Below are 25,347 nucleotides of genomic sequence, written 5' to 3'. Positions count from 1 at the left end.
GTCTGTCTGTCTGTCTGTCCGTCCGTCCGTCCATCCATCCATCCATCCATCCATCCATCCATCCATCCATCCATCCGGCTTGCTGTCTGTCTGTCTGTCTGTGTATCCATCCATCCATCCATCCATCCAACCAACCAACCATCCATTCATCCATCCATCCATCCATCCATCCATCCATCCATCCATCCATCCATCCATCCATCCATCCATCCATCCGTCCGTCTGTCTGTCTGTCTATCTGTCCGTCCGTCCATCCATCGACTAAAATCTTCTGTTTGTCAAGCTTACATTCCCACAACATCAGTTAAAGTCACAGTTTGAGTTTGAGTCACATGATGATACACCATGAATGCACTTTAAGTCACTTTGGATTAAAGTTTTTAGACATTTTAGAAATGTTTAGACTCCTTTTAGACATTATAAGTTATGTTATATATCTAGTTCTTGTAAAAGATTTCTTAAAATGCGTTAGCTGCTAGCACTCACTGGTCTCTGGCTTTTTCACAGAAACTTTAAAGCAACAGGAACAATGAATGTCTCATCTGACTGATTAATTATATATCATTAAACACTTTCACCTGGCACAAAGAGCCGTGCGCTGTTGCTCTGTCTGGTCTCGGATGTGTAGCGATGTCTCGTCATGCAGCGGTAGTTGAATAATTCGTCCTCCTTCTGCACATCTAAGATGTACAGGGCCCCCGTGGACGTTATGAGAAATCGAGCCCCTAAAAAAACACACAAAACACAATATTATTAGCGTGAGGTAAACATCTTAAATTAATTGGTGAGCGTTAAACACAGTTAATCTGTAGCATCTGTGTGTCATAATGAGACATTACAGACATGGTTAACAGAATCTTGTTTATCCCATCAGCCTCAGCAGGAACTCGCTGATTTGGCGCAGCTATTCCTGCCAGTCGAGTACAGTTTTGATTGCCCCGCCGCTCATGTACCAGTAAGCACTGATTTCATGCTAATGGTTTGATAACACAGAATGTGCAGGTCGTAAAACTTTATGAGGAATAATGTCTGCCAGGGCCGCCACACGCTCTGCCATGCCTCTCAGAGGAGACGTCTGTGTCAGATTTGATTGAGAATGCCATTTGCTCTCATTTCTATGCAATGACTAAAACGGAGGGGTGGAATTTGTCTCACTTTCTGTAACAAGAACATATCGTACAGCCCTCAAATAAGAAGGTAATTCCACTACGTCATTTAAAGCTCAGTTTTCTGAGGATTCCTGAAGCAGAAGCACACTTCTAGAGTGAATTCAGATGTCAAAAATTGAATATAGTAAATATAGTATTATTTATATTAATACATTTAATAAATTCATGTTTTGGAATCTTCACAGACCCCTTCCCCATTTGCTATCATTGTACAGAAAAGAAAGACCAGGAACACGCTCTTCAAACTCTTTTTGTGTTCCACTGCAGAAAGTTATACTGGTTTGGAACAACATGAAAGTGAATAAATGATCATTCTAATTTTTGGGTAAACTATTAACGTATAGTAAAAAAAATCACAAGCCGTAAAGACCAGCTATAAGGATGATGCTTCCCTCTAGATTTCAGATATTCAAACGCCCCTCTGAGCCGCTCCTGATGCTCTTGTTCTCCTGTGGGCTTTGTCTGGGCTATTTTCCAACATGATCTCCATTTTATTACAAAATGCCTGTATGTGTGTGTGTGTGTATATATATGTGTGTGTGAGTCTGTTACTGTCTGTGTGTTAAATCAAGCACCATAAGTAAACAGTTTAGCAATGAATAAAAGAAGCTAGAGTGAGCCATAAGGCGAGATGTAGCTATTGTGAGTTCTGACCCAGTTAGAGATGACACACCGCAGATCTGAGGTCCTGCAGGCATTGCCAGTCGTGGACTTAATGTGGAGTGTGACGAGCTACAATTTACACAGCGAGTGGGTGGAGAGAGAGAGAGAGAAAGAGAGAGAGAGAGAGAGAGAGAGAGAGAGAGAGAGAGAGAGAGAGAGAGAGAGAGAGAGAGAGAGAGAGAGACAGAAAGAGAGAGAGGAGAGAGAGGGAACGTATTCGTTTGTCTCAGCAAAGATTAATGAGCTGTCTGATTTTTAAACCACTAGCATGAGGAAGTAAGGATCTAAATGTAAAATTAGTTTATTAAATGAGTGTTAATTTTTTTATGTTTTGTTTGACAAAATATACCCTATTTACCGTTATTGCTAATTGTTGCTGTTAATTATTAAATATGTTTAAAACCCTATTTAAAAACATAAAATAATACTTTAAAAATAAATATAAATAAAAAACAATGTACATAAATTAATATGTTAACATCGATAATCTGAGTATATAATATTATTTTAATTATTATACACATATTTTATAATTATATATTTTTTTTCTTATATATATAGGCCTATCTATCTATCTATCTATCTATCTATCTATCTATCTATCTATCTATCTATCTATCTATCTATCTATCTATCTATCTATCTATCTATCTATCTATCTATCTATCTATCCATCCATCCATCCATCCATCCATCCATCCATCTATCTATCTATCTATCTATATCATTTTAATAATGGTAATTAAGTGTGTGTGTGTGTGTGTGTGTATTATATATAATACATAATAATATAAATTATACTACATACAGTATATACATAATACACACACACACACACACACACACACACACACACACACACACACACACACACACACACACACACACAATCACACAATCACACACACACAATCACACACACACACACACACACACACACACACACACACACACACACACACACACACACACACACACACACTTGCCATTATTACAATTATATATATAAAATTGTATATATTGTGTGTATATATATATATATATATATATATATATATATATATATATATATATATATATATAGGCCTATACATATAAGAAAAGAAAAACCTATCACATCACAACCTTCTGCACTTGTTTTCTCATATTTCTTCACAGCCCCAAGACACATAACATTAAAGAGATATGTGAAGTACTTGTTTATTCGTTCCTTTGCATGCGAGCAGTGCTGGTATATAAGAAGACAGCTTGTCTTCCGTGACAAAAGGAAAATAACTGTGTGTGTGTATGTGTGGACTGCAGCACACACACAAACACACACGCACACACACACACGTCTCTGTCAGAGCCTGCTATCTCCCCTTTCCTCAAACATACACTTCAGCGGGAGCAAATTACATTTCTACTAACAGTCACACTTAATGTGCTGCTGTATTTGTCTTGAGAATGAGAAGACTTTTCAGGTTATTTAGAATGAGATTATTAACCCAGTAGCATTGCTATCCCGTGCCATTTTGTATTTGAGATGGCGCAACGAAAGGCCAGACGTTGAGGACGAATACACTTACAGAAGAGCCGATAGGGGAGCTGTGTGCCCCAGTTTCCTAATCTGATAGCTGAAGCATTTGAGGTGCTTTAACTGTGTCGAAATGACAGGTTACTGGGTTCCTTTCTCTTCCTGTAAAGCCGATATCTCTGTTTCTCCCTCTAGCAATCTCACGTTTTTTTCTTTCCTTTGAATACTGTAGCACACCCAAGCCATACAATGCTCCTCCCTGATCTTTAATGCCGTTTTGACACTTTTCTTTTTCATCACTGGCCCTGTCCCAAATTTCACACTTCATATGTACTTTCGGTCTTGTGGACTTACAATGGCTGCCGCGTGCGCATGTCCGTTAAGTCCATGAGACCGTAGGGTGTCCCATTTGTCATTTTAGGCCTCAGAAGGGTGCTCGCGAGCGCCCCCTTTGAAGCCAATATGCGCCCTCGATGCGCACTTTTGCCGAGCCCGCACTAAACTCCGCAGCAGACTTCTTCCCGACAGTCAAAGCGGCATTACGTCACTAAAGTGCGGACCCTTAAGACCACGAGTGCTTAGGGTGCAATATTGGAGCAATATTGTACACAAAGTTCAGCTATATCGCTAGTAAGTGCTTTTTGATCCTTAAAAAACAGCACTAAACAAAATAGTCACAATTTGAAATCAGTACAAACTGGCACATATTCCCACAATGCATGTTCCTAACCCCTCACCGCAAAACACCCACAATATTTTACATTTTGTTATGAATTGTAAATGTGAGACTATGCTGTATGGAAGCTTTTTTCTGCCACAGAATAAATAAAGAATAAAGATAATTGCACCTTTTTATCTCACAATTCTGACTTTTTTTCTCACAATTGCGAGTTTACATCTAGTTTTTTTCTCAGAATTGCATGTTATAAATTCAGAATTGCGAGATAAAGACTTTTTTCCTCAGTATTGACTTTTTTATCAGACATTTTTTCCTCAGAATTGGACTTTATATCACACAATTCTGACTATATAATTTGAAATTGTGAGTTTATATAAAGCAATTCTGACTTTATAACTTGCAATTGTGAGTTTATTTCTCACAATTCTGACTTTATTTCTCGCAATTGCAAGTTTATTGTTTATGTTTAAAAAAAAGTCAGAATTGAGAGACGTAAGCAAGTTTATAACTAAACTCAGAATTGCAAGTCACAATTGTGAGTTTCAGAATCAGAATTGTGAATTGTGGATCAGAATTGTGAGATATAAATTTGCAATTGCGAGTTAAATGCCTGGTTTCACAGACAGGGTTTAGTTTAAACCAGGATTAGGCCTTAGATAAATTAGTGCATTTAAGTATCTTTTATAAATGTGCCTTAGAAAAAAACATTACTGGTGTGCATCTTGTGACAAAACAATGGCACTGACATATTTTAAGATATACCAGTTCAAGTTGCTTCAGTTAAAACAGCTTAAACATGCATTTTAGTCTGGGACTAGGCTTAAGCCTTGTCTGTAAAAACCGGGCAATAAAGTTGGAATTGTGAGATAAAAAGTATTTTTTAATGATGCTTATTTATTTTTTATTCCATGGTGAAACCACTGTTGTTTGTCATGCAGGCCAAGTTGCTGAATTCTGAATAAGCATTAATATGTAAATGTGGGAGGTCATATGTTAATGTGCTTGTGGTTCTGACTGACATCAACACCATGATGATTTCTGAAAGACCAAATTATCAGCTTAGTTTCCATTGTTGATAAAAGATGAATGTCAGAGTGGGTTGTTTCAAAAGAGCAAGGGAAATTATAAACCTTCTTTAACAGAGTTTCTAAGAGTTTAAGATCACGCATGTGTCACCTTCCAAAAAACACAAAAATACTGAACGCAATCAACATGAATCCGTTCCTGTGGCTCTGACGACAGCCCATAAGATATTTGATCAGTTAATTGGTTTATATATGTTTGTGTGTGTACACTGTACAATAGAGTGTAATCAATATTAACGATCTAGCTCGCCTCTGGCAGCGGCTTGTCTGCAACGTGATCTGCAGAGAAAAGCCTTCAGTGAGTATTTGATAACGTTGAGAAGTCTGATTCAGTATAGTGAATTGTCATTGACACTGTTCTAAAGGCATTATTTTGAGTCATTATATAAAAGTATTTGTGGTAAAATAAATATGTGGTTAGTGGTGCCTGCTAAGGTGCTTACTGTTGATTATATGAATAGAATAATTAATTTGTGAATCAGACATTACTAATGATGATGTCTAAAAAGTCAATGAAATCTTTTTTTGAATTGATGCCCATCTCAAGTAAACCTAACATAACCTGTTCAGGTGATTTATAACTCTAAACAACACAAAAAAGTAAGATAAAAAAAAAAAAAAAAAAAAAACATTTAAGCTTACACAGGTAAGGAGTTTGTTCAATTCTAAACAACAGTAAAAGCACAAAAGCCAGTATGACCGCATTATCCGGAATAAAGTGGGGGAGAGTTTTTAAAAAAAAAAAACAAGAGCAAGACCTAGGCGTTTAATAAAGCCTAATCATGCTAATAAGTGAGCTTCAGTTTGATCAGTGTCTTTATCAGAGAGAGAGAGAGAGAGAGAGAGAGAGAGAGGGATGGAATGCAATTAACAGGGTTGTAAAAAGCGTAATTTGTCAGAGTGTGAGATGTGAGTTGACAGCAGCTGCTGTTGTCAGGGAAACGTGGCCCATACTGTTACTGTACACACACACACACACACACACACACACACACACACACACACACACACACACACACACACACACACACACACACACACACACACAGTTTCCATGTTTTATTTTTTAGACTTTGCACATAATGATAGACAATGATTTTTTAACTGTATACTATCCCTTAACCCTAAACCTACCCAACTACACTTTCTGCATTGTTGTATGATTTACCGTTGCAATCGATATTATTCAACCACCATTGTAAATTAAGGTTATTGGCAAAATGTACAGATTTTCAGCTGCTTGCAATTAACAAATAAAAAAAAATTAATTGAAATGGCTCAACACAACAAATGTTTCAAGTGGTGTCCCCAAATTCAACTGAAAATGCAACTTTTAATGATTTCTGCAGTATTCAGATTATTCAATCCCTTTATGGCAAGCATCTGAACACCCTTTTGCTGTTATGACCTGCTGCAAACGAGACGTATAACCAGACACCAGCTTCTGGCAGCATTTCTGAAGAATCGTTTGTGTGCTACAATCCCACCAGAGATTTTCTATGGGGTTCAAGTCAGGTGACTGTGATGGTCACTGTAGAATCTTCCAGGACTTCTTCTGCAACCAAGCCTTGGTGGAGTTTGAGGTATGCTTGGGATCATTGTCCTGTTGGAAGGTCCAATGACACCTAAAGGCCTGTTCACACCGGGACGAATTTCGCGCGCGATATTCGCAGACGTTTAACGCCTCGTGACTAAACAAAGGGCGCCAATGTGAGTGTGCACACCGACGTGAAAAACGCCACGCGCAAAAGCGTCATTTTTTAAAAAACGCCTCGGGTTCGTTTTTTTGGTTTGACGCGGCGCGTCAAAAACTATCCGACCAATGAGATTGCCGCTTTTGCTCACGTGTCTGGAGCTTCTGAAGTTACAGTAAAACACAACTTGGGGGTGCTCAAACACAAAACGGTCTTGCCGAGCACACATACGTAACGGCGAAGAAGATATACGCAGAGTAGCGTCTACACTGCCGGGAAGAAATAAGACGAGGAAGATGCAAGGAAAGATGAATGTAGAGCTGCTGGTCTCGTTGGTGTCGGAACATGAAGAACTATATGACAAACGCGACAGCGACTACACAAATCTTGATAAAAGAGAACTGTTATGGAGTGGTATTAAGCGCCATCTAATGTCAGGGAATGAATTTGCATGTTCACTCGGCTCATCGTCAGCGAAAATCGCTTGGGTGTGAACACAAAAAACGCGTTGAAAAACATAGGCGAATAACGCGCGCCGATATTCGTTCCGGTGTGTACGGCCCTTAAACTTCAGCTTCCACATTGACGGCATGACGTTTTCTCCTAGGATTTCCTGATACTACAATGAATCCATCTTGCCTTCCACACGCTGAAGGTTTCCAGTGCCAGAGGATGCAAAGCAGCCACAGAGCATCACCGAGCCCCACCATGCTTAACTGTAGACAGAGGGTTCTTTTTAAGCATATGCTTCATTCTTCTTTCTCCAGACATACCGCTGATCCATAGGGCTGAAAAGTTCGATTTCTGTGGTTTATTTATATAATTTTGAGCACATTTCTTGTGCTTTTGGGTCAGTAGTGGAGTCTTGGAGTTCTGACATGCGTTTAGTACACGCCTTACTGTGCAAGCTGAAACCTCAGTCCTGTTGCCACCAAGTCTTGCTGCAGGTTTTTTGCAGTCACTCAAGGGTTTTTCTGAATCTGCCTTCTGAGAAATCTGGTAACAGCCGTTGATAGCTTCCTTTTTCTGCCCCATTCAGGTAGTGTAATCACTGTTCCTTTAACTTTGAACTTGCGAACTATAACAGTGTCTCAAGGAAAATTGAGTGCCTTCGCAATCTTTTTGTATCCTGTTACTTGTTCGTGAAGGGCAATGATATCTTCTCTTAACTTTTTGTACCATTCTTTTGACTTCTTTCTAACATGCAGTCAAACATGACACTCAACAAACCCAATTTGGGTATTTCATGTGTTCTAGCTCAAGTACACATGTTGCAGCTAATGAAGCCCTTGATTAGTTGCATCAGGTGTGCTTGAGACAACAGCTGTTTTGCAGATTTGTGCTGTTGTGAGGGATTCTATTCAGGGGATTGAATAATTTTGAGATTATTCACTAACCCTACCCCTAAACCTACCCATCACAGAAAACTTTCTGCATTTTTACATTTTCAAAAAACATAATTGAACATGATTTGTAAGCTGTTTTGGCCACACACACACACACACACACACACACACACACACACACACACACACACACACACACACACACACACACACACACACACACACACACACACACACACACACACACACACACACACACACACACACACCTGAAGAGGACTGATCTTCAATCTAGCTGTTCATACAAACATTCAAAGAGTCTGTAATATGTTACAGTACAGCACAGGATTAAATCAATTGCTGCAAAACAACACAATATTATTCACAATGCATTGCAAGACATTGTGAATGCATTGAACTGCATTATATATAAAGTGATGTCAATTTAGTTTTTAAAATACATTTTTGTACTGTTGATTTGGTGCTCAAGAGCTAAAAAATAAAAAACTTTTAAATGGTAATGATATTTCACAACATTACTCTTTTTCTGCATTTTTAATCAGCCTTGGTGAGCAAACATTAAACCTACTTATTGACCTGTAGTGTATAAAATTGTCTACATAACATGATTACCTTCCCAGCGTTTTGAGGTTTCATTTTTGCAACCAATCTCAGTGATTAGCAGCAGCTGATAGGAAAGGTATCCAGCTGAGTCAGGGAACACACAGTAGCCCTGGAGACTGAATCTGGATTAGATATTCAAACAAACCTGACCCTTAAAATCATTTAGCTTCTCAGCTGCAAAACGAGCGAGAAGCTCAATTTGTCTGATATCTCTTCATTATGGATGAGAGGCACTGTAATTCAAAGACATTAAATATTCAGGACCAAGTGTGTGTATGTGTGTGTGTGAGAGAGAGAGAGAGAGAGAGAAAGATGAGTGATGGAGAGCGAAAGGGTAGAATGAGACAAATGAAAGATAGATGGACAGATGAAAGCGTGCAAGTCTGAGTGCACGTGTCCTTGCTGTTGTGCTCAGTTCATTAAACTCCTTGATATAAAAAACTGCAGCGAACTGAAGCCTATAATGTCAAATCATGTGCTAAAATAGATCCTGTTAATCTTTTATAACGCTGCTTAATGGAAACGAGTTTTATTTACAGTGAGGAGTTGATGACAATAAAATAATGCAGCTTTATGGACCAAAATTAAAACTAAATAAATATGTTAGCCTCCATTTGGAGAGAAAAAAAAACATTTTGCATTTCCGGCAATGTCACAGGATCAATTCCTAGGTAACACATATACTGATATAATTTTACTTTGAATGCACAGTAAGTCAGATTGGATAAAAGCATGTGCCAATTGCAATGCAGATAAATTGATTTACACTTTGACACTCAAGGTATAGAATCTCTGTCAGCTTAAAGGAGCCAGTGGACCTCAATGTGTTCTCTGTTAAATGGATATTTGATGACCAGGTTTATTTGCAAATATGTACCTCCCTCTCTCTCTCTCTCTCTCCCTCTCTCATCTCAAGCTAGTGGAGAGATGAAGAGTGATAACACCATGTCAATTATCCTCAGGTTTTAATTGCTCCAGGGGGGAAGTTTCCATCCCCTCGTGACTGCTGGCAGGACTGCCATCTCCGTCAGAGTAAACAGGAACAGACGGTTACCTGCGTCTCGGGACTTCTGGACAACACTTCCCCATGTCAACTAGACGCAGTAGGCTGCATGCAAAATTACTGAGGATTTCTAAAACAAAGACAAAGCAAGTGGACTGTTTTGTCTTGTTTTTTTAAAGGTACACTATGTAACTTTTTGTTCAAAATTAACAAAATAAAAAAAGACAATCAATATATCTTCAGTCCTTCTTCCAAATAATTGTCTCACACCATGTCCTAACTACACGCGATGCCGCGACGCGCGATAAAGGGTATCTTTTCCATGTTAATCAGAGTTTTTGTCCTAACCAGCCGCGTCGGCGACACGTGACGATTCTATTTTAGAAACAGTTTCTATTTTTCTGCGACGTTGCGCTGAAACAACAAACACAAAGTGTGGCAATGATAATCTCAGGTACTTTTTATGTGCTTTATTTTCATTTTAAAAGCGTGTAATGTGATTTTGAATATCATTTAGTGCTCCCAGCTTTGTAGCTGTGAAAGCAACAATGGACAGTTCACCTCAGATTTTGAAATTAAACAAATGAAAACAAGAACGTTCAAACTGTGAACAAATGTTTTCTTTAACAAAGATCGTTTTGGTAACTCAGTATGTATTTTTAATAAGGTTTAAATGGTGTAATATTTCGTTAGCCTCATAACATAATTGCCTAAGTCATATTTCAATGTCTTTGGAAAACAAGGAAAAACAAAAAATGACTTAAGCAATTATGCTATGAGGCTAACGATTTGTGAATTTGATTATGTACTTATCCATTTTTTTGCGAGTGCCGTCAAGATTACTCTTTGGTGCTGCACTTGTCGCGAGAGCCCGCCCACACGCTGTTCTGATTGGCTGTGGGTTTGGATTGATTTTGACGCATCTCGTAGTCACGCCGCTTCTGGTGTGGACAGGCAAATTGCTTGTCGCTGGAATCTTATCGCATCGTGTCTGGTTGGGACACGGTGTTACCCTGATTCACTATGATAAGCCCATTATAAGTGTTCATATTTTAGACCTAGCGGGAAGGTTCTCGCGGGAAATTGTGTACATACATCACTCGCCTGTGCGTGTCTCGTCATAACCGTAAATTATGACAGAAAAGTTGCTCCGGCTAATTTGATGCATGTGGGAGTGGCATAGGTTAGTTGTCACAACGAGCGAGAAAGTTTGATATGGAGCAGCTTAATCTCGAACCTCCAGGGAATCACCTGTTTAAAAAAAGCAGAACAGAGCTCGTAATAAAACAAGAATCAACATTTGCTTGGCTTTTTGGAGATGGTGAGAACCGAGGGATTTGAAATGTTGTAAAAGCGATGCGGAGATGACAGGGTTTTTATTACTCAACAGATGAGTAAGATATTTTATTGAACATATAAATTGCCATATGTAGTTCTCTAACAGAGTTTATTGTAAAGCATTATCTGAAGGGTCATTTCATTATGGTTTTAACAGCGCTGTGCTGGAATTAATTATCAAGGAAGTACTGTCTTTTAATGGGTATAGCTACAGTAAAGCCTTCAGCTAGTCAGCCTGAGATCCTTTCCATCTAAACTGGTTATATCTCTTGAGTCTAGTAGTAAATATTTTATGAGCAATAGGATAACCATATTCATCCGCACAGTCACACTGAGCCGAAGCACAACCAAAACAATGTTCTTCTGCAAAATGCATGCGGTTTAGTTTTTAACCACTAGAGGGCCAAGAGAGTTACACTGTATGTATAGTTTGTGTACATTAAAAAAATTCAAACAAATAACAATAATTTTAAATAAATAAATAAATATGAGTGGTGCTATGCGTGCAAAACTCGCCACTGTGACACTATGATAAAAAGCTATCGGGGATTATAAATTGTAGAATTATTGTAGATTGTAGAATATATATAAGGGGCAGATCAAAGTGTCTACTTCAGTGGCGTAACAAGTCCGCCCTGGGCCCATGGGCAAAAAAAAATTGGTTACACTTTATTTTAAGGTGACGTAATTAAACATTACTACTACTATAGTATTTACTATACACTGTAAAAAAAAATTACATCCCCAAGTCAAAAATTTCAAGTGACCGATAACATCTAAATTTTTCAATTAGTCTGACGTATTATTTCTCATTGAGCCAATGTTAACAGACTATTGCAACAAGAATTTCACTTGGGCCAATTGAAAAATTTAGATGTTATCGGTCACTTGAAATTTTGATTTGGGAGGGCTAGAATTTTTTTACAGTGTAGTAATAACATTAAATTATGCATAATTACAAGTAACTAACCCTAAACCAAACCCTAAAGTGGGCCGCACACCGGACGCGCAGCGCCACGTCTAGGACAACTCTCACCTGAAAATCCGTTAGCATCAGGAATTGTCTGATTTGTGTAAATAAATATAAAACTAAATGTATATTGCAGCACGGGGTGAAGTCCGTATATACATCAAGTACGATTTGAGACACATAAATGTAAATTTTATATAAAACTATGTAAATGGCGCTCTGTGGCACGGCAGGATTTTGAACACGGTCCTGAGCCGTTGCTGGGCGCCGCGGACAGACGCCGAAAGGCGCCACCGGTGTGTGTACTCTCATAGAGAATAATGTGTTCGAATTTAAAAGACGTGGCACTGCGCGGCGCGGCGCTGAGCTGCGCGTCCGGTGTGCGACCCCCTTAAGCCTAACATTAACTCTATAGTAAGTAAGCCTACATGTAGTTAATTAACATTACTCAGTACTTATTTGCGTAAGTACAATGTAACTACGTCACCTTAAAATAAAATAAACTTAAAACATTTTTAATTGGCCCCCTCGGTTAAAAATCGCATTTCCGGGGGTCCGCACTACGGGCCCCAATCCACCCGGGCCTATATGCATGTGCATACCCAGACGCTACGCCACTGGTCTACTTTATAAACAGAATAAAAATAATGCCTTAGCAAGCACAACTCACTAGAAAATGCTAGTTCTTTAGCAATACAAACATTTTACATTTTATACCTCAGTTCTACACAACGTATGACAAAAAGGAGGCAAAAATAGGGTATTAACCACATGAGACTTTCTCTCTCTCTCTCTCTCTCTCTCTCTCTCTCTCTCTCTCTCTCTCAGGGTTACTACGTAATGGTCTTTCTGTCAGCTGCTCCACCTGAACAATGTGCACTGAATGTTACCGTGGAGACCGACAATTACTCCATTACGCTTTTGTGGAGTTGACATTGTTCTTTTAGCTCCGTACATCTTCCCCGAAAGCCACATTTGCCTTTGTGCAATAATAAAAAAAAAAAAAACCTTGTTTAAGTTTCCAAGAACTCACATTACATAAATCATCTAATCACAGATCTTTCGTCTCATGCTGTCGGACACCGTAACACGCTAACATGCATCTTCGTAATTTAAGCGAACAACGCCATTTTTGATGTGCTCAAATTTTACCTCTCGTCTCCACTGCAGCTGCTGCTATCTGAGGTAATTAGCCCCTGGCTACGGTTTAATTGCCTGTCAGCGCATGCAGTAAAATGCAGGTTAAACGCCCAGGTGCCAAAAGGCTGTGTTTCCACTGTGGCTGCCACCCGCGGTGCTGTGATGCGCAGACAGACAGTATATAGAGAGCCAGACGCTCTTTTCTGGAATACAGCTGTCCTGTGAAGCTTGCAAATTTGCAAAAGTCGGGTTGTCATGTCTGATACACCCAATTTCTACCCAGAACACCCCCCTCCCCCTCCCAAACCATGATTCTTTCTCTTTCCTTGACAGCTGTTCTTTTTCCGGCAATGTACTGAACAAAAAAAAAAAAGAAAAGCTTTTAGCTATTTCAGAGACGTGTCTATTTCGCGGTTTGCATTCTATCTGACTCTTCACTACGAGACGTATCTGTCTCTTTAGGTGTGATTTGACAGGCAAGAGGAAGGTGAGTCTGTTACTGTGGCAACCAGCGGAGTGACTCGTAGGCTTTGACATTAGCACGGAGTGGAAGCGGGTGGAGACGGGGGGTTGGTGGTGTTGCTGGAGGCAGATCAGAGCAATGTGTCACTGGGCTACTGCACCAAGACATTCTCCCCGTCTCCTTCTCGCAGGAATAAGCTCTGAGAGCGAGAGAGAGAGAAAATAATCCCTTTTTCGGGTCCTGTCTCTGAGGACGTCAAGCCCCCAGCAATGTCTTACTCAAAATTCATGTGACTGAACATTCGGAGAAAAATGCATTTTTTATGCATTATACATGTAATACACGGAGCTCTTTTGATGGACTAAGCCTTTTTGAAATCGGAGGGTGCCATCCAGTGTGCTACAAAAAGCCCTTGGCACACTTTTCGCCACATCAAAACGCCGCTTTGAGCGAAATTTTTAATATAAACGACAAGACTGTTTGTTTTAATTAGTAGTGCGTGATAAGGCAAACATCACTATCACTACAAATAATACAAACCCTGAACTCTATATAATAAACTCTTTCCCCACCAGCATTTTTTTTTAAGTTGCCAGCCACCACTACAGGTTTTGATCATTTTCACAAAATTTTCATGACCCCCAGAATATTTTGATGTATGAATATCTGAACATGCAATATATCAAAAGAAAGAACATACCCTCTGATTTAAAAAATAAAATAAAAAATTCACTTCATGCATTATTTTTTTTTTGAATGTACACTTGAATGTGGGTAAGTTTCATAAAAAAAAGCAACATTTTGAGCAAAAAGCTGAGAAAATCGCGTTTTTGTCAAATACTACGTCTGGATCGGATTCAGAAATATGATCAAAACATAGATGGAGTAGATCGAGTCCATCAACTCCCAAAATATTGTTTATTGTTCAAAAAATCCATTCACCCCTTTTTTTTAATCCTCAAAAAGTCTAAACACTCTCAATAATCAAGCCATTTGGATTTTCTGAGCAGTATGATGTCATATTGCTCATGCTCCGCCCACGACCACTGACGGACTGTCCCGTATTAGCATATTTCCACCCTCAGCCATTTGTATACTGTCTGCCAAGGCAGCACTTTACGTGTCTTGTGTCCACACGCCCCACGGAAGAGAGGGGTGGGATGAGCAGTTCTCCATTATCATTTAAAGAGACATGCACCGAAACAGGTCGCTGTGAAAAGAGCTGTTTTTGAGGAGGTAAAAAGGGTGTTGTTTTACACAACCACTGAGGAGTTTTAACCAAAGTATGTTACAAACTTTACATGAAGACCCTAAAGAATCATACCAACTTGTGGAAAATGGGCATCCGATGACCCCTTTAAAGGTGCAGTAGCGGTCAGACCGAGTGCAAACACTTGTAGCCAATCAGTAGTAAGAGGCATGTCCACTCATGAGGGGGGAGGTGCCTGTGTCGCATAGTGTGTTCGTGAATTTGGGGGCGGAGCTATCAAGTTGATCCTTTTGGGTAGGGGCGTGTTTGTTTTTCGTGATTGCAAAATATCAACAGCATTTTCCAGAATATGCTTACTGGTGCTTTAATGCCAAATTCGAGCACCAGAATATCATTGAGACTTGGGTCAGAAAGCAACCTCCTAGTGACCAGCCAGTACTATCAATGCCATGGCAACTGCAGATAAAACCCAAAGCAAATGCTTATCAATGCACAGGCAAGAACCACTCACATTTTCATCTGAAAATGTAAACATTGAATATGACTGATCAAGCACTGAAGGAACAGTGTTTTTGTTTTGTTGCTGGGAATGAATCATTCAGAACCAGATTCATTCAAAAGACCTGACTCAAAACATAGATTTGTTCACAAATAGTAAACAATACTTCGGTGGCAAGAAAGTCTGGCTACTATTAAGATTTTTGGTAAATAACAACTTAAAATTTTGTCTGATTGTCACACAAAGTCACATGACTTATAATGTAGAACATGATATATGGACCAAGTTTTGTGCTTTTTCATATTTTTTAAGTTTTAAAGCCCAGCACATTCTTCTATTTATTTTATTTTGTATTGGTGAATATTTAACATAAAAAGTGTATAAAAATAGTACAATATAATAATAAGTGTGTGTGTGTGTGTGTGTGTACAGTATATATATATATATATATATATATATATATATATATATATATATATATATATATAAATTACACTATTTATATTAAATATTTACTATATAATGATATAAATAAATGTTATATATATATTTATATATACACAATATACTGTATATATATCATTTGTATGTATATATATATATATATATATATATATATATATATATATATATATATATATATATTATCACCAAATGTAATTTTATTAAATATTTACTAAATAATAATTAGTAATTTTTTTAATTAGGACATAATTTTTTTTTATTAAAAATAAAACTGTGTATATACAGTGTGTGTGTGTGTGTGTGTGTGTGTGTGTGTGTGTGTGTATATATATATATATATATATATATATATATACTGTATGTATATAAATAAACATATGTATGTATATATACACACATACACATTCACTATTTATTTTACACTATTTATATAATATACTGAAAATATACAAATAAAGATAAAAAATTCAAATCTTAAAAAAAACCTCCTATAATATAAATAGGCTAATAGAAAAATAAATAAATAAAGCAGAGCTCAGGATTTTATTTATTCTGATCGTCTACTCGCAAACGCGTAAAAGCGTTTCATGTTTGAACAGTTAGTCAACAGGAGTTTCTCACAGGTGTCTGCAGTGGATCAATGAGCTAGTAACATATCCCAGAGATCAATCTAAGAAGCAGACGTTGCATGATCAGAACAGTTTTCCACATTATGCAGAGCAAACTGACAGATCTTTGATCGCGACAACAGACGGCACAAAAAAGAAGCTCCCCTGTTACTCTCCGCATCCGCTTTCATGTCTGGTGAGGTTCTGGTGCTCTGGGCATATGGTGCCTGGATCTCCTGTGATGACAAGTGACAGGTTAACAGAGCCGCCCGTGGGGGGGGGGGGGGCTGTGAGTTTACTAAACACCCCCATCTGTTCATATCCTGAGGCGCTACTGTATCATCTTATGCAGATGAACTTGTGCGGGAGGCACGTTAATGCACATACAGTACAGCGGAGTTAAGAGAGTTCAGCTTCTGCCTGCGAGCAAACATTGTTTTGTGAATTAGATCAATTTTGGGATACATGTAATCTTGCCAACCCAGTTTTACTCAACAAAGTCGAGATGACAACGCCAATAACTCATTGTTAAAGAATCCAAAAATGGCCAACACTATTTACTTTTCAATACACAATATTAATGTTCTTTGCTAACCTAAAGTGAAAAAGAGTAGTCATTAAAAGTGCATGTTTTGTGTATATCCTCAAGATCTTCAAGATTAAATCAATTTTCCTTACACAAACAGAAATCTACAGTGGTTAAATTCAGTTCAGTTAATCCTTGCGAGAGATTTAGGTATTAATGTGGAGGGTTTTTTGAAAGCAGATGTCTTATCCTGTGGAAAATCAAAAAAAATAGTCAGATTAAGCGCTTGAGAACATTGAAACACATGTTATTTTACAAACAGCTGATACACAGAGAGCTTGATCTCTATAATCCTATAGTATGTAACTAGATACACGTATTATATTTGCTTTGGCTCTGAGACAAGTTTGAAATAAACCTAAGGAGCTTTTGATGGGAACGAAACATTTCAAATGAAATCCTCAAATCCAAGTAAACCTGATGTAATTACTTCACTAATATAATTTGAGTCATGAGAGGATGATGATGATGATAATAATAGTAATTCCTGATTTTTTCCTGATTGGGCTGATTAATATCACACACTGACCTGATCGTTTAAGGAGTTTAAAGATGAAGTGCGGCTCTCAGATGAACACAGTCAGAGATGTTGTGGGCTCTGAAGAGGTAATGAAAGTGGATCTCAGAGGCTGTCAGACCGCAGTCCCTCATTAGGTGCCAATTAGACATTAACGGCCTGACTTACTGCCATGGAGAGAAGTGATCTGTCTCTGCCCACCCCAGGTCACCATTCAGCCCCAGCCACGTCAAACACACACTGCAGTATGGCTCTGTGTAACATAATGCTCATTTTCTTTCTTTAAAATGATTTCTTAATTCTAAAACACAAACCTCATTTACTACAACACACTCAATGAAGCGCAAAGTGAATATAAAATATACAACTATCACCACAGATAAAACCTTAATGCAACATTAAAATCAATTGCAGCAACAAATTCAAGATTCTCATCTACGTCACAGCAGAGAGATTCTCCCGGGTCAGCGAGCGTCTGTCTAAACCACTTCAGCTCAGCGGAGAATCCTGACAGGTCACCAAAAAAACAAATATTTGCTCTTAAGCTTCTGGCCGCTTTGATTCATTTGTTTTCGCCTCTGCGTTAATTCTGTTCATCTCCATATGCCAGGCGGATTACTGATCTGCTGTCTGGATGTGGATGCTTTAATTACTCCACGTGGCCCCTGTCTGTGTGGCCCTGGATTGCATCCCAGGGGTCCATTTTTCAACCTACTTATAAGACAAGTGGCATCACCATCACAGAAGGGAAACTTTAGACAGTGCCATCTTCATCTATAGTCCAAAGAAAGAGCAAAGATAAAAACAAAAGTTTCTTTTTTTAATGGTTGCAAATTGGAAAGATTTTAAAATGAAAAAGAGGCATTCTGTTATTCAAGACAATGATTTCAAATGAACTTTTTCCCATTATTTTCTCATTGCCGTAATGCTAAAACATTAAAAAATACATATACATAAACTATATTTATTTTTAATGTATAATATAAGAGTTATGTACACATAACATGATATAATACATATGGAAAAAATATGTAATATTTAAACACGTGTATATATAATCATTATTTATAATACTAATGCTTATAACATCTAATGCTAACAAAGATTAACAAATACAGTAACAAATGTATTGCTCATGGTTAGTTAATACATTAACTAATGTTAACAAATAAAACATTATTGTAAAGTGTTACATACTTTATATTACAATGAGGAGAGTCACCATAATAAGAATAAGTAATAAGAATGTTTAAAAAAAACTCTAAATAAAATTTCCAGACACATTACAGTAATGAGAATTTGGGGGGCAATGTTCTTAATGAAAATGAAAATCAAAAAAGAGGAACGTAATGGCCCTACTTCTCTGTACACAACCTTGTTGATGCAAAATCTTCTCTTTTCCTCTAAATCTTACATCTCAAGGGTCAGTTGAGGTCACCCCTCCCCCAACCACCCTACTTCCACTCATCTGTCCATCTAATCTGCTGAGACCCATCTGTTCAATGCACCCCACACTGAGGACCAGGCAAAAATGAGCAGAGACAACAGCAACACAAGATGTTTGAAGTGTGTGCCCATCACTCACCAGTGTTTGCCCAGTGTCTAGATGCTGACTCGCTCAAACCCTTACTTGAACGACAGGTGCAAAGTCACAGCACAATTTATACATCACAAAAACTAAGACAAAAAAGATACAGGCAGACAGGCAGACAGATAGACAGATAGACAGATAGACAGATAGATAGATAGATAGATAGATAGATAGATAGATAGATAGATAGATAGATAGATAGATAGATAGATAGATAGATAGATAGATAGACAGACAGATAGATCGATCTGACCATGCTTATCCCGTAAAATAACACAGCACTCACAGGTGGTTTAATTCGTGAAATAGACACACATCGTCTCAAAAACTACTTGAGCCAAAGCTTTAAAATGACTTCTCAGATGTCATCAATTATAAATCCAGGTTCAGATGAGAATGCATTTATACATTTTAACACATTTTAACAAGTGTGGCATCTGGGGTTAGTCATTCATAAATAATTCACCATATGTTCACAATATTCATATCAGGAGTCATTTCTGTGGAAAGAAACTGGTGTCTGATGCCTCTGGCTAAAGCCACATTGCAAAAAAAAATTGTTTGCCAGTAAATATATTTTATATATATATATATAATTAATATAAATATATTTTTTTAAGTTTAGTTCAATTTTAAAATTGTGTAAAATGTAATATTGTTTTCAGATAATATAATTTAAATTTGTCTAACCTCATTGGTAATTTTTTTCTTTGTAAACACAAATTAGGTAGCTTTATGTTTAAATCAAGAATTTGAAGAAAAATAATTGCAGGGCGGTGTCCATCATCTGTGAACGCATAGAGAAACAGCAATACATCTATTGCAAACATATCAATGTTTCATGCATGTCTGTCTGTTAGAATGTCAATATTAAACAATAAATCTATATTTTTCCTCAAAAAACATTCGTTCAGCAGTGTAAATGAACAGCTTTGTCTTGACTTAAACTTGACTGCGCAGTCATACAGAAAATGGCTGCTCACGGTCACATGATTTGGCCTCCATTTTGGAGTTTGCATGTTTGAGCAGCTGCACTAGCGGCAAAGCTTTACAGCGGGAGGAAGAGAGATAGCAGGCCTGAAACCTCAGAGTGCAATAGAAAGGATGAAACATACTTACAAACAGAGTGAGTAATAACTGTTAAGAGAACAGGGCTTATCTTCTCCGCACAGATAATATGAAGCTCTCAATTAGATGAAACGCAACTCCCCCCTCTCCCCTTTCAGTTATTTTGTTCAATTTCTCCAGGCAATTTACTAAAAAAAAAGGCGCAGGAGATTTTACTGGCTACAAATAGAAGAGGCATGCAACGTTTCAGCCAATCATTTACCTGCGTAGCTAGCAGCGGAGAACCCTAGCAACAACACTTCTATTTATTGAGGAATACGGAAGTTTTATCCTCGTTGCAAAATACAATTCTGTCTTATCCTATTTGTAATTTTGTAATGATTTTTTTTTTTTTGCTTTTGCCTAAAAGAAGACAGTAAACACTCCTTGATATTGACAAGGCTAATACAACACCTAAAACCATCCTAAGGTAGGTTATCAAGTCCACACATCAAAAACAACCTCAGATCTAGCTCTATAGGACATTAAATAGTTGAGTGAACTTATTCATAAATCAGTAAGTAAACACATCAAACGTGAACAGCAGAGTTATACGCAATATCAACATCAACTAAGTCCTTGAAGCTGTTAGCTGCTAGCTTTGTTTGTTTCAAACAGCGTTGTGCAGTCTTGCAATGCAAACAACCTTGAGCGTTTTACTCTTCCTTTACCGAGCGTTTCACCCTCTTCTCCTATTCACGAACATTTCAAAGATTTTCATGAAAGCTCCTGCCAGGTTTTTTCCCTTTTCTCTCGGTAAACAATAGCAGGGAAGCAGTGTGTAAGGGGGCTGTGGTCATGAGCACAATGAACGCTGAACAAACGTCGCCTCCATTCAAACACACTGCAGCAGCTGTCCGCCGACGATAAGGGCTCATGGACACGGTCCTCAAGAGTGATTAGCTGTTGCTGTGGGGAAACTGATTTGCAGATGCAGGATACAGAACAAGGAGTCAAAGGTCAAATGAAGATTATAACATCATCATAATTAGCCAGATTGGGGGATAACTTTTACATTCCAATTTAAGTCTTTAGGGAAATAAATGTTATTTTTATGATGCGTTTTCTAAGCTGGATATGATCCAGTCTGAGGCTGAGGTTTAATCATCTATGTGGGAAGAACTGTAATGAACACCATCATATGATAAGAGCAATTTAATTGATTCTGAAATCAGAAACTGGATTCAGTATCGGTCAGTAGACCAAAGAATAAACTACATACGGTGGGACATGATTTTATCTGTTGCAAATTTATTTAAAAATGGAGACTGGTCATGAGAGGTTTAAAAAAATATTAGGGCTTGGTGACAACAGATAAAAAGGCAAAAATGGTTTCTGTAATTTTTTTGTTGATTCCACCAAAGAGTGTAAACAGTGCCCATTTTAACTTTGACTTTAAAAATCACCATCATGGGCTGATCGCATTTTATGAAGCCCCATTTCTGAAACAACAAATAATTTCATCAGTTCACTGATTAGAAATATTTCAACAATCAGTATTAACATAATTTATATTTAAAAATCAAGAAATGATACCAAACTCCTTAAAATCACTCTAACCAGATGCCTGAGAAAACCAGTGAGCCTTGAGAACATTTGCTATGCAAAAGCACACATGAATCTCTCCCTCTGTGTACCCATAATTCTCTCTGGTACCCGCAGAATGATTAATGCACACCAATATTGATTTTCTTCTTCTCCTTTTCAGAGTATCCCTTTTATTTATCCGTCTAAGCTTCGCTTGTCTCTGTCAGAGTGGAAAAGGCACAGGGATTCAGAGAGGGTTGGGAATTCTGGGAATTCTGCTCACTGAGCACTGATGAACAGAAAAGGTTTTAAAACAGTTTGGCTAAAGAGGCACCATCCCAGAGCCACTTTCTCTCTGGTTTGCCTGTTTACACATGCTGTCCTTGGTGGGCTGGTTGACCCATTTTCCTCTAGATAACAATACTTCAACCAATCACAGGGAAAACTGAGGACAAGAGCCCCCAATCCTGCCTGTCATACACAGAAACATCGACTGCAGAGGCGAGAGCTCAGCCTCACCCAGCTTGGAGGAAAAAATCCGCAGTGGGACCAGTTAAAAACATAAGCACTACTATCCCATTGTTTTGAATGCTACACAACCTTCTTCTTTCATTTTCAAGCATGGAAATGTTTTAACTATACAGGGTCAGATTTGTGTTCTCCTTTCCATAATTGTCAAAATGTATTGATTGATCTCGGCCCCACTGCCTAAACGATCTTGAAATATTGAGCATTTATGGGTATTTATAAAGCAGATTAGCGCTAATGAATCTATTTGTTGCTGCTAGGCCTTGTTAGATTCAGTCCATTAAATGGGTGCTGGGTTAAATGTGTGCTTTGCCCCACGATGGGCGCCAAATGTGGTTTTCAGAAAATGGTCAGCTTGCTGCTCAATGGTTTTCAAAATGTCAACACCACATCGGGAAAACATGGAAAGGCAATTCTCCAGAATGCCACCAGCTTCGGTTGACGCGCAGCAAGCCTGAGGTGGGATTTGCTCACTCAGAAAGAAATGGCAAAACTGGCAGTCTTTACGGCATTTATTCTCCATCAATACGTGTAAACTTCTCCGAGTGAGCAGATAGAATGTATTTTCATATGTTTGCCAAATCTGTCTGCACTGAAATGCATTTGCTCACTGCGGAATATGAGCAGGGTTGAATGAGACAGAGAGGAAAACGGAATAGAAAGGGTCTGTTTCACTGGTGCTCTCTCTCTTTAGTGGTTGTTCTGGCCAGAGGTCTCAGTGCGAGGCATGTGTGCGGAATGCTAAGGACTCTCTAAAGTGCCTGTAGCGGTTTGTTCTGTGGCTCACCACTGCATAACACAGCCGCCTGCATCCAAATCTACCCACAATCCCCTGCGGCTAAAACACCTGAGCAATAGCAAATAATACTAAATATACTTCAGCCATAAAACCCCAGTTAGAAGTGCCTGCTAAGGCAATGAGCACTATTACTATTGCCAATACTTTGCACTAAAGGTAGTGAATGTATTGTTTTGACCGTACTAAAGCATATAAATACTATATACTATATATGCAGAGATTTAGGAAACATGTCAAGTTTACATATGTTTCTCCGGAAAAAAAAATGACAATGCTACACAATGCTGTGTGTTCCGTGTCGGAATGTCTGTTTTTGTTTTGGTCTATGAGATCCCACCCACTGCCAATTTACTCAATAGTATTCCGACACTCTAGGTTGCCAGTTGGCAGAAAACAGCGTTTTGCAATCATGAAAGCCAGCAAACGAACTGGGTCAGAGATCACAGATTCGACCTGACCTAAAAGGCCTTGGCATCTATCTAAAAAGCTCTATGACCAGAGGCATATTAAAACGTGGATAAATCAACTCATCAACTTACAGAGTAAGGCTCGTCGCCTTCCATTGTCAATTGTGCTCGTTCCTGTTGTGTGTCCTCAATCTGGCAACCCGCGTGAGCGTCGAGTCTGAGGAAAACGTGGCGGGGGAAACAACTCTCTCCAATATTTTGAATTTGGTCTGCAGTACCAATTTCAACCACTAGCTGTTATAATTACATACTGTACCTTTAATGGGGGTTTACAACCGTAATTCTTCTCACAGTTTTTATACTATGGACGTATAGACCTCAGATCTTCTGACTTATTAAAAATAGGAGGGCTAATGGTTTTCTAAGCGGACAGACTTGCAGTGTTCACTTTGCACATAATAAAATGGCAGACATACCATCCATCTACATTGAAAGGGGAACCAAGCAATATTTAAAGACTGGAACTGAAAACAAAAACTTTTCATTACTTGATGGAGTCCAAATGCACCAGAAAGAAATACAGATAGAAATGAATATTTTATAACAAAAAAGTATAGCTTTATTCTTACTTACATGAGGTCACTTAGAAAGCTTATTTATTTATAGCATATCGCAGAAGAATAGGTTTTAGAAAATTTTAGAGGGGCCATCAGCAAACGTACAGTACATCACGCACTCACACACACTCCTCCAAAATGCCCTCATAAGCCTCTGTGGAAAGGTGAAAGTGTTCCACACGCAGTGAACTGTGTTTAAACTGTGTTTGTTTGCAGGAATATTGCTTTACCTATAAAATATTTAGCATGGAAAACACGCACAGACAAGCGGCAAGCTAATGTTTTGTGACAGCCGCTATTAAATGACAGACATCTGTCAGATTCATTGCACATTTTCTCTTTTCTATGTTAAAACAGACCCATCTTGGGTTCCGACGTTCATATAGGAATATAATGTGCACACAAATTGAGATTGAGCATTAGACGTGAGATGTTTGAAGAATTTAAAGACTGCAGGCGAACATTTGTCACATTACTCCCTAAAGATGAATAAAAGATTCATATATCTCATTGGTATCTTTTACCCGTACAGAAAAATGCTACACATCTATGGAAAATGTCCCCGCTCGCTCCCCAGCCTAAACGACTTTTGATTCTTTATTGAATTTGCTAAATGCCCCATAAAACGAGCCGACAGCCCTGAGGGAAGGAAACAGTTGTGTAGACAAGTGTTCCATTTAGCTGATACGGATTTTCAAAACCGCGCTGCGTCTGGAAGGGAAGTAGGTCAGTACAGTGAATCTCGGTGACACGACTGCCACCGTCCACTTCTTCAGGATTAGACAGCCGTGAGCCGAGAGAGGAGCTCTTTATAAGAGCGTTACTGTGACAGCATGCCAAGTTAGAGACTAATAAATCTCACGTTGTCACCAACAGGACAAGAAATGACTTAAAGATGTGGATGTGTTTGCGAGAGCAGGGTTGAGGTTGTTAAACTGATGGGAAAAAAAAAAAAAAAAAACGAGGGCTAAGGACTGTAATTGGCTGAAACTTGTTTAGGAACATCAAAACTGCACTTAGAGCCTGTATATATTTTCAAATCACAGGAATAGTTCACCTCAAAATGTTGTCATTTACTTATCTTCATGTTGCAAATCTGTTTAATTATTTTGAAGTGAATGTTTGAAAAATGTCCTGGTCAGTATGTTGAAAGTGATTGACAACTAGATCTGTCAAGGTTCAAAAAAGCACCATGA

The 25,347-nt window shown here is 38.3% G+C and overlaps 1 protein-coding gene across 2 annotated transcripts in view; it reads right to left on the bottom strand.

Moving 5' to 3' along the window:
• dscama (Down syndrome cell adhesion molecule a) overlaps window positions 1-25,347 on the bottom strand; it is a gene marked incomplete at both ends in the record, with an annotated part of 82,523 nt that overhangs the window by 41,094 nt on the left and 16,082 nt on the right. For both annotated transcript variants that reach the window (XM_081353706.1, XM_081353707.1), the window contains one exon: window positions 579-725. In XM_081353706.1, the coding sequence (XP_081209832.1) occupies window positions 579-725 (147 nt within the window). The remainder of the gene's footprint in view (window positions 1-578; window positions 726-25,347) is intronic.

The sequence above is a fragment of the Scardinius erythrophthalmus genome (genome assembly GCF_964197995.2).
Source record: "Scardinius erythrophthalmus genome assembly, chromosome: 23".
NCBI classification, from domain to species: Eukaryota; Metazoa; Chordata; class Actinopteri; order Cypriniformes; family Leuciscidae; genus Scardinius; species Scardinius erythrophthalmus.
Note: the sequence above shows the minus strand (reverse complement) of the source record. Positions and strands in the feature narration are given on the sequence as shown.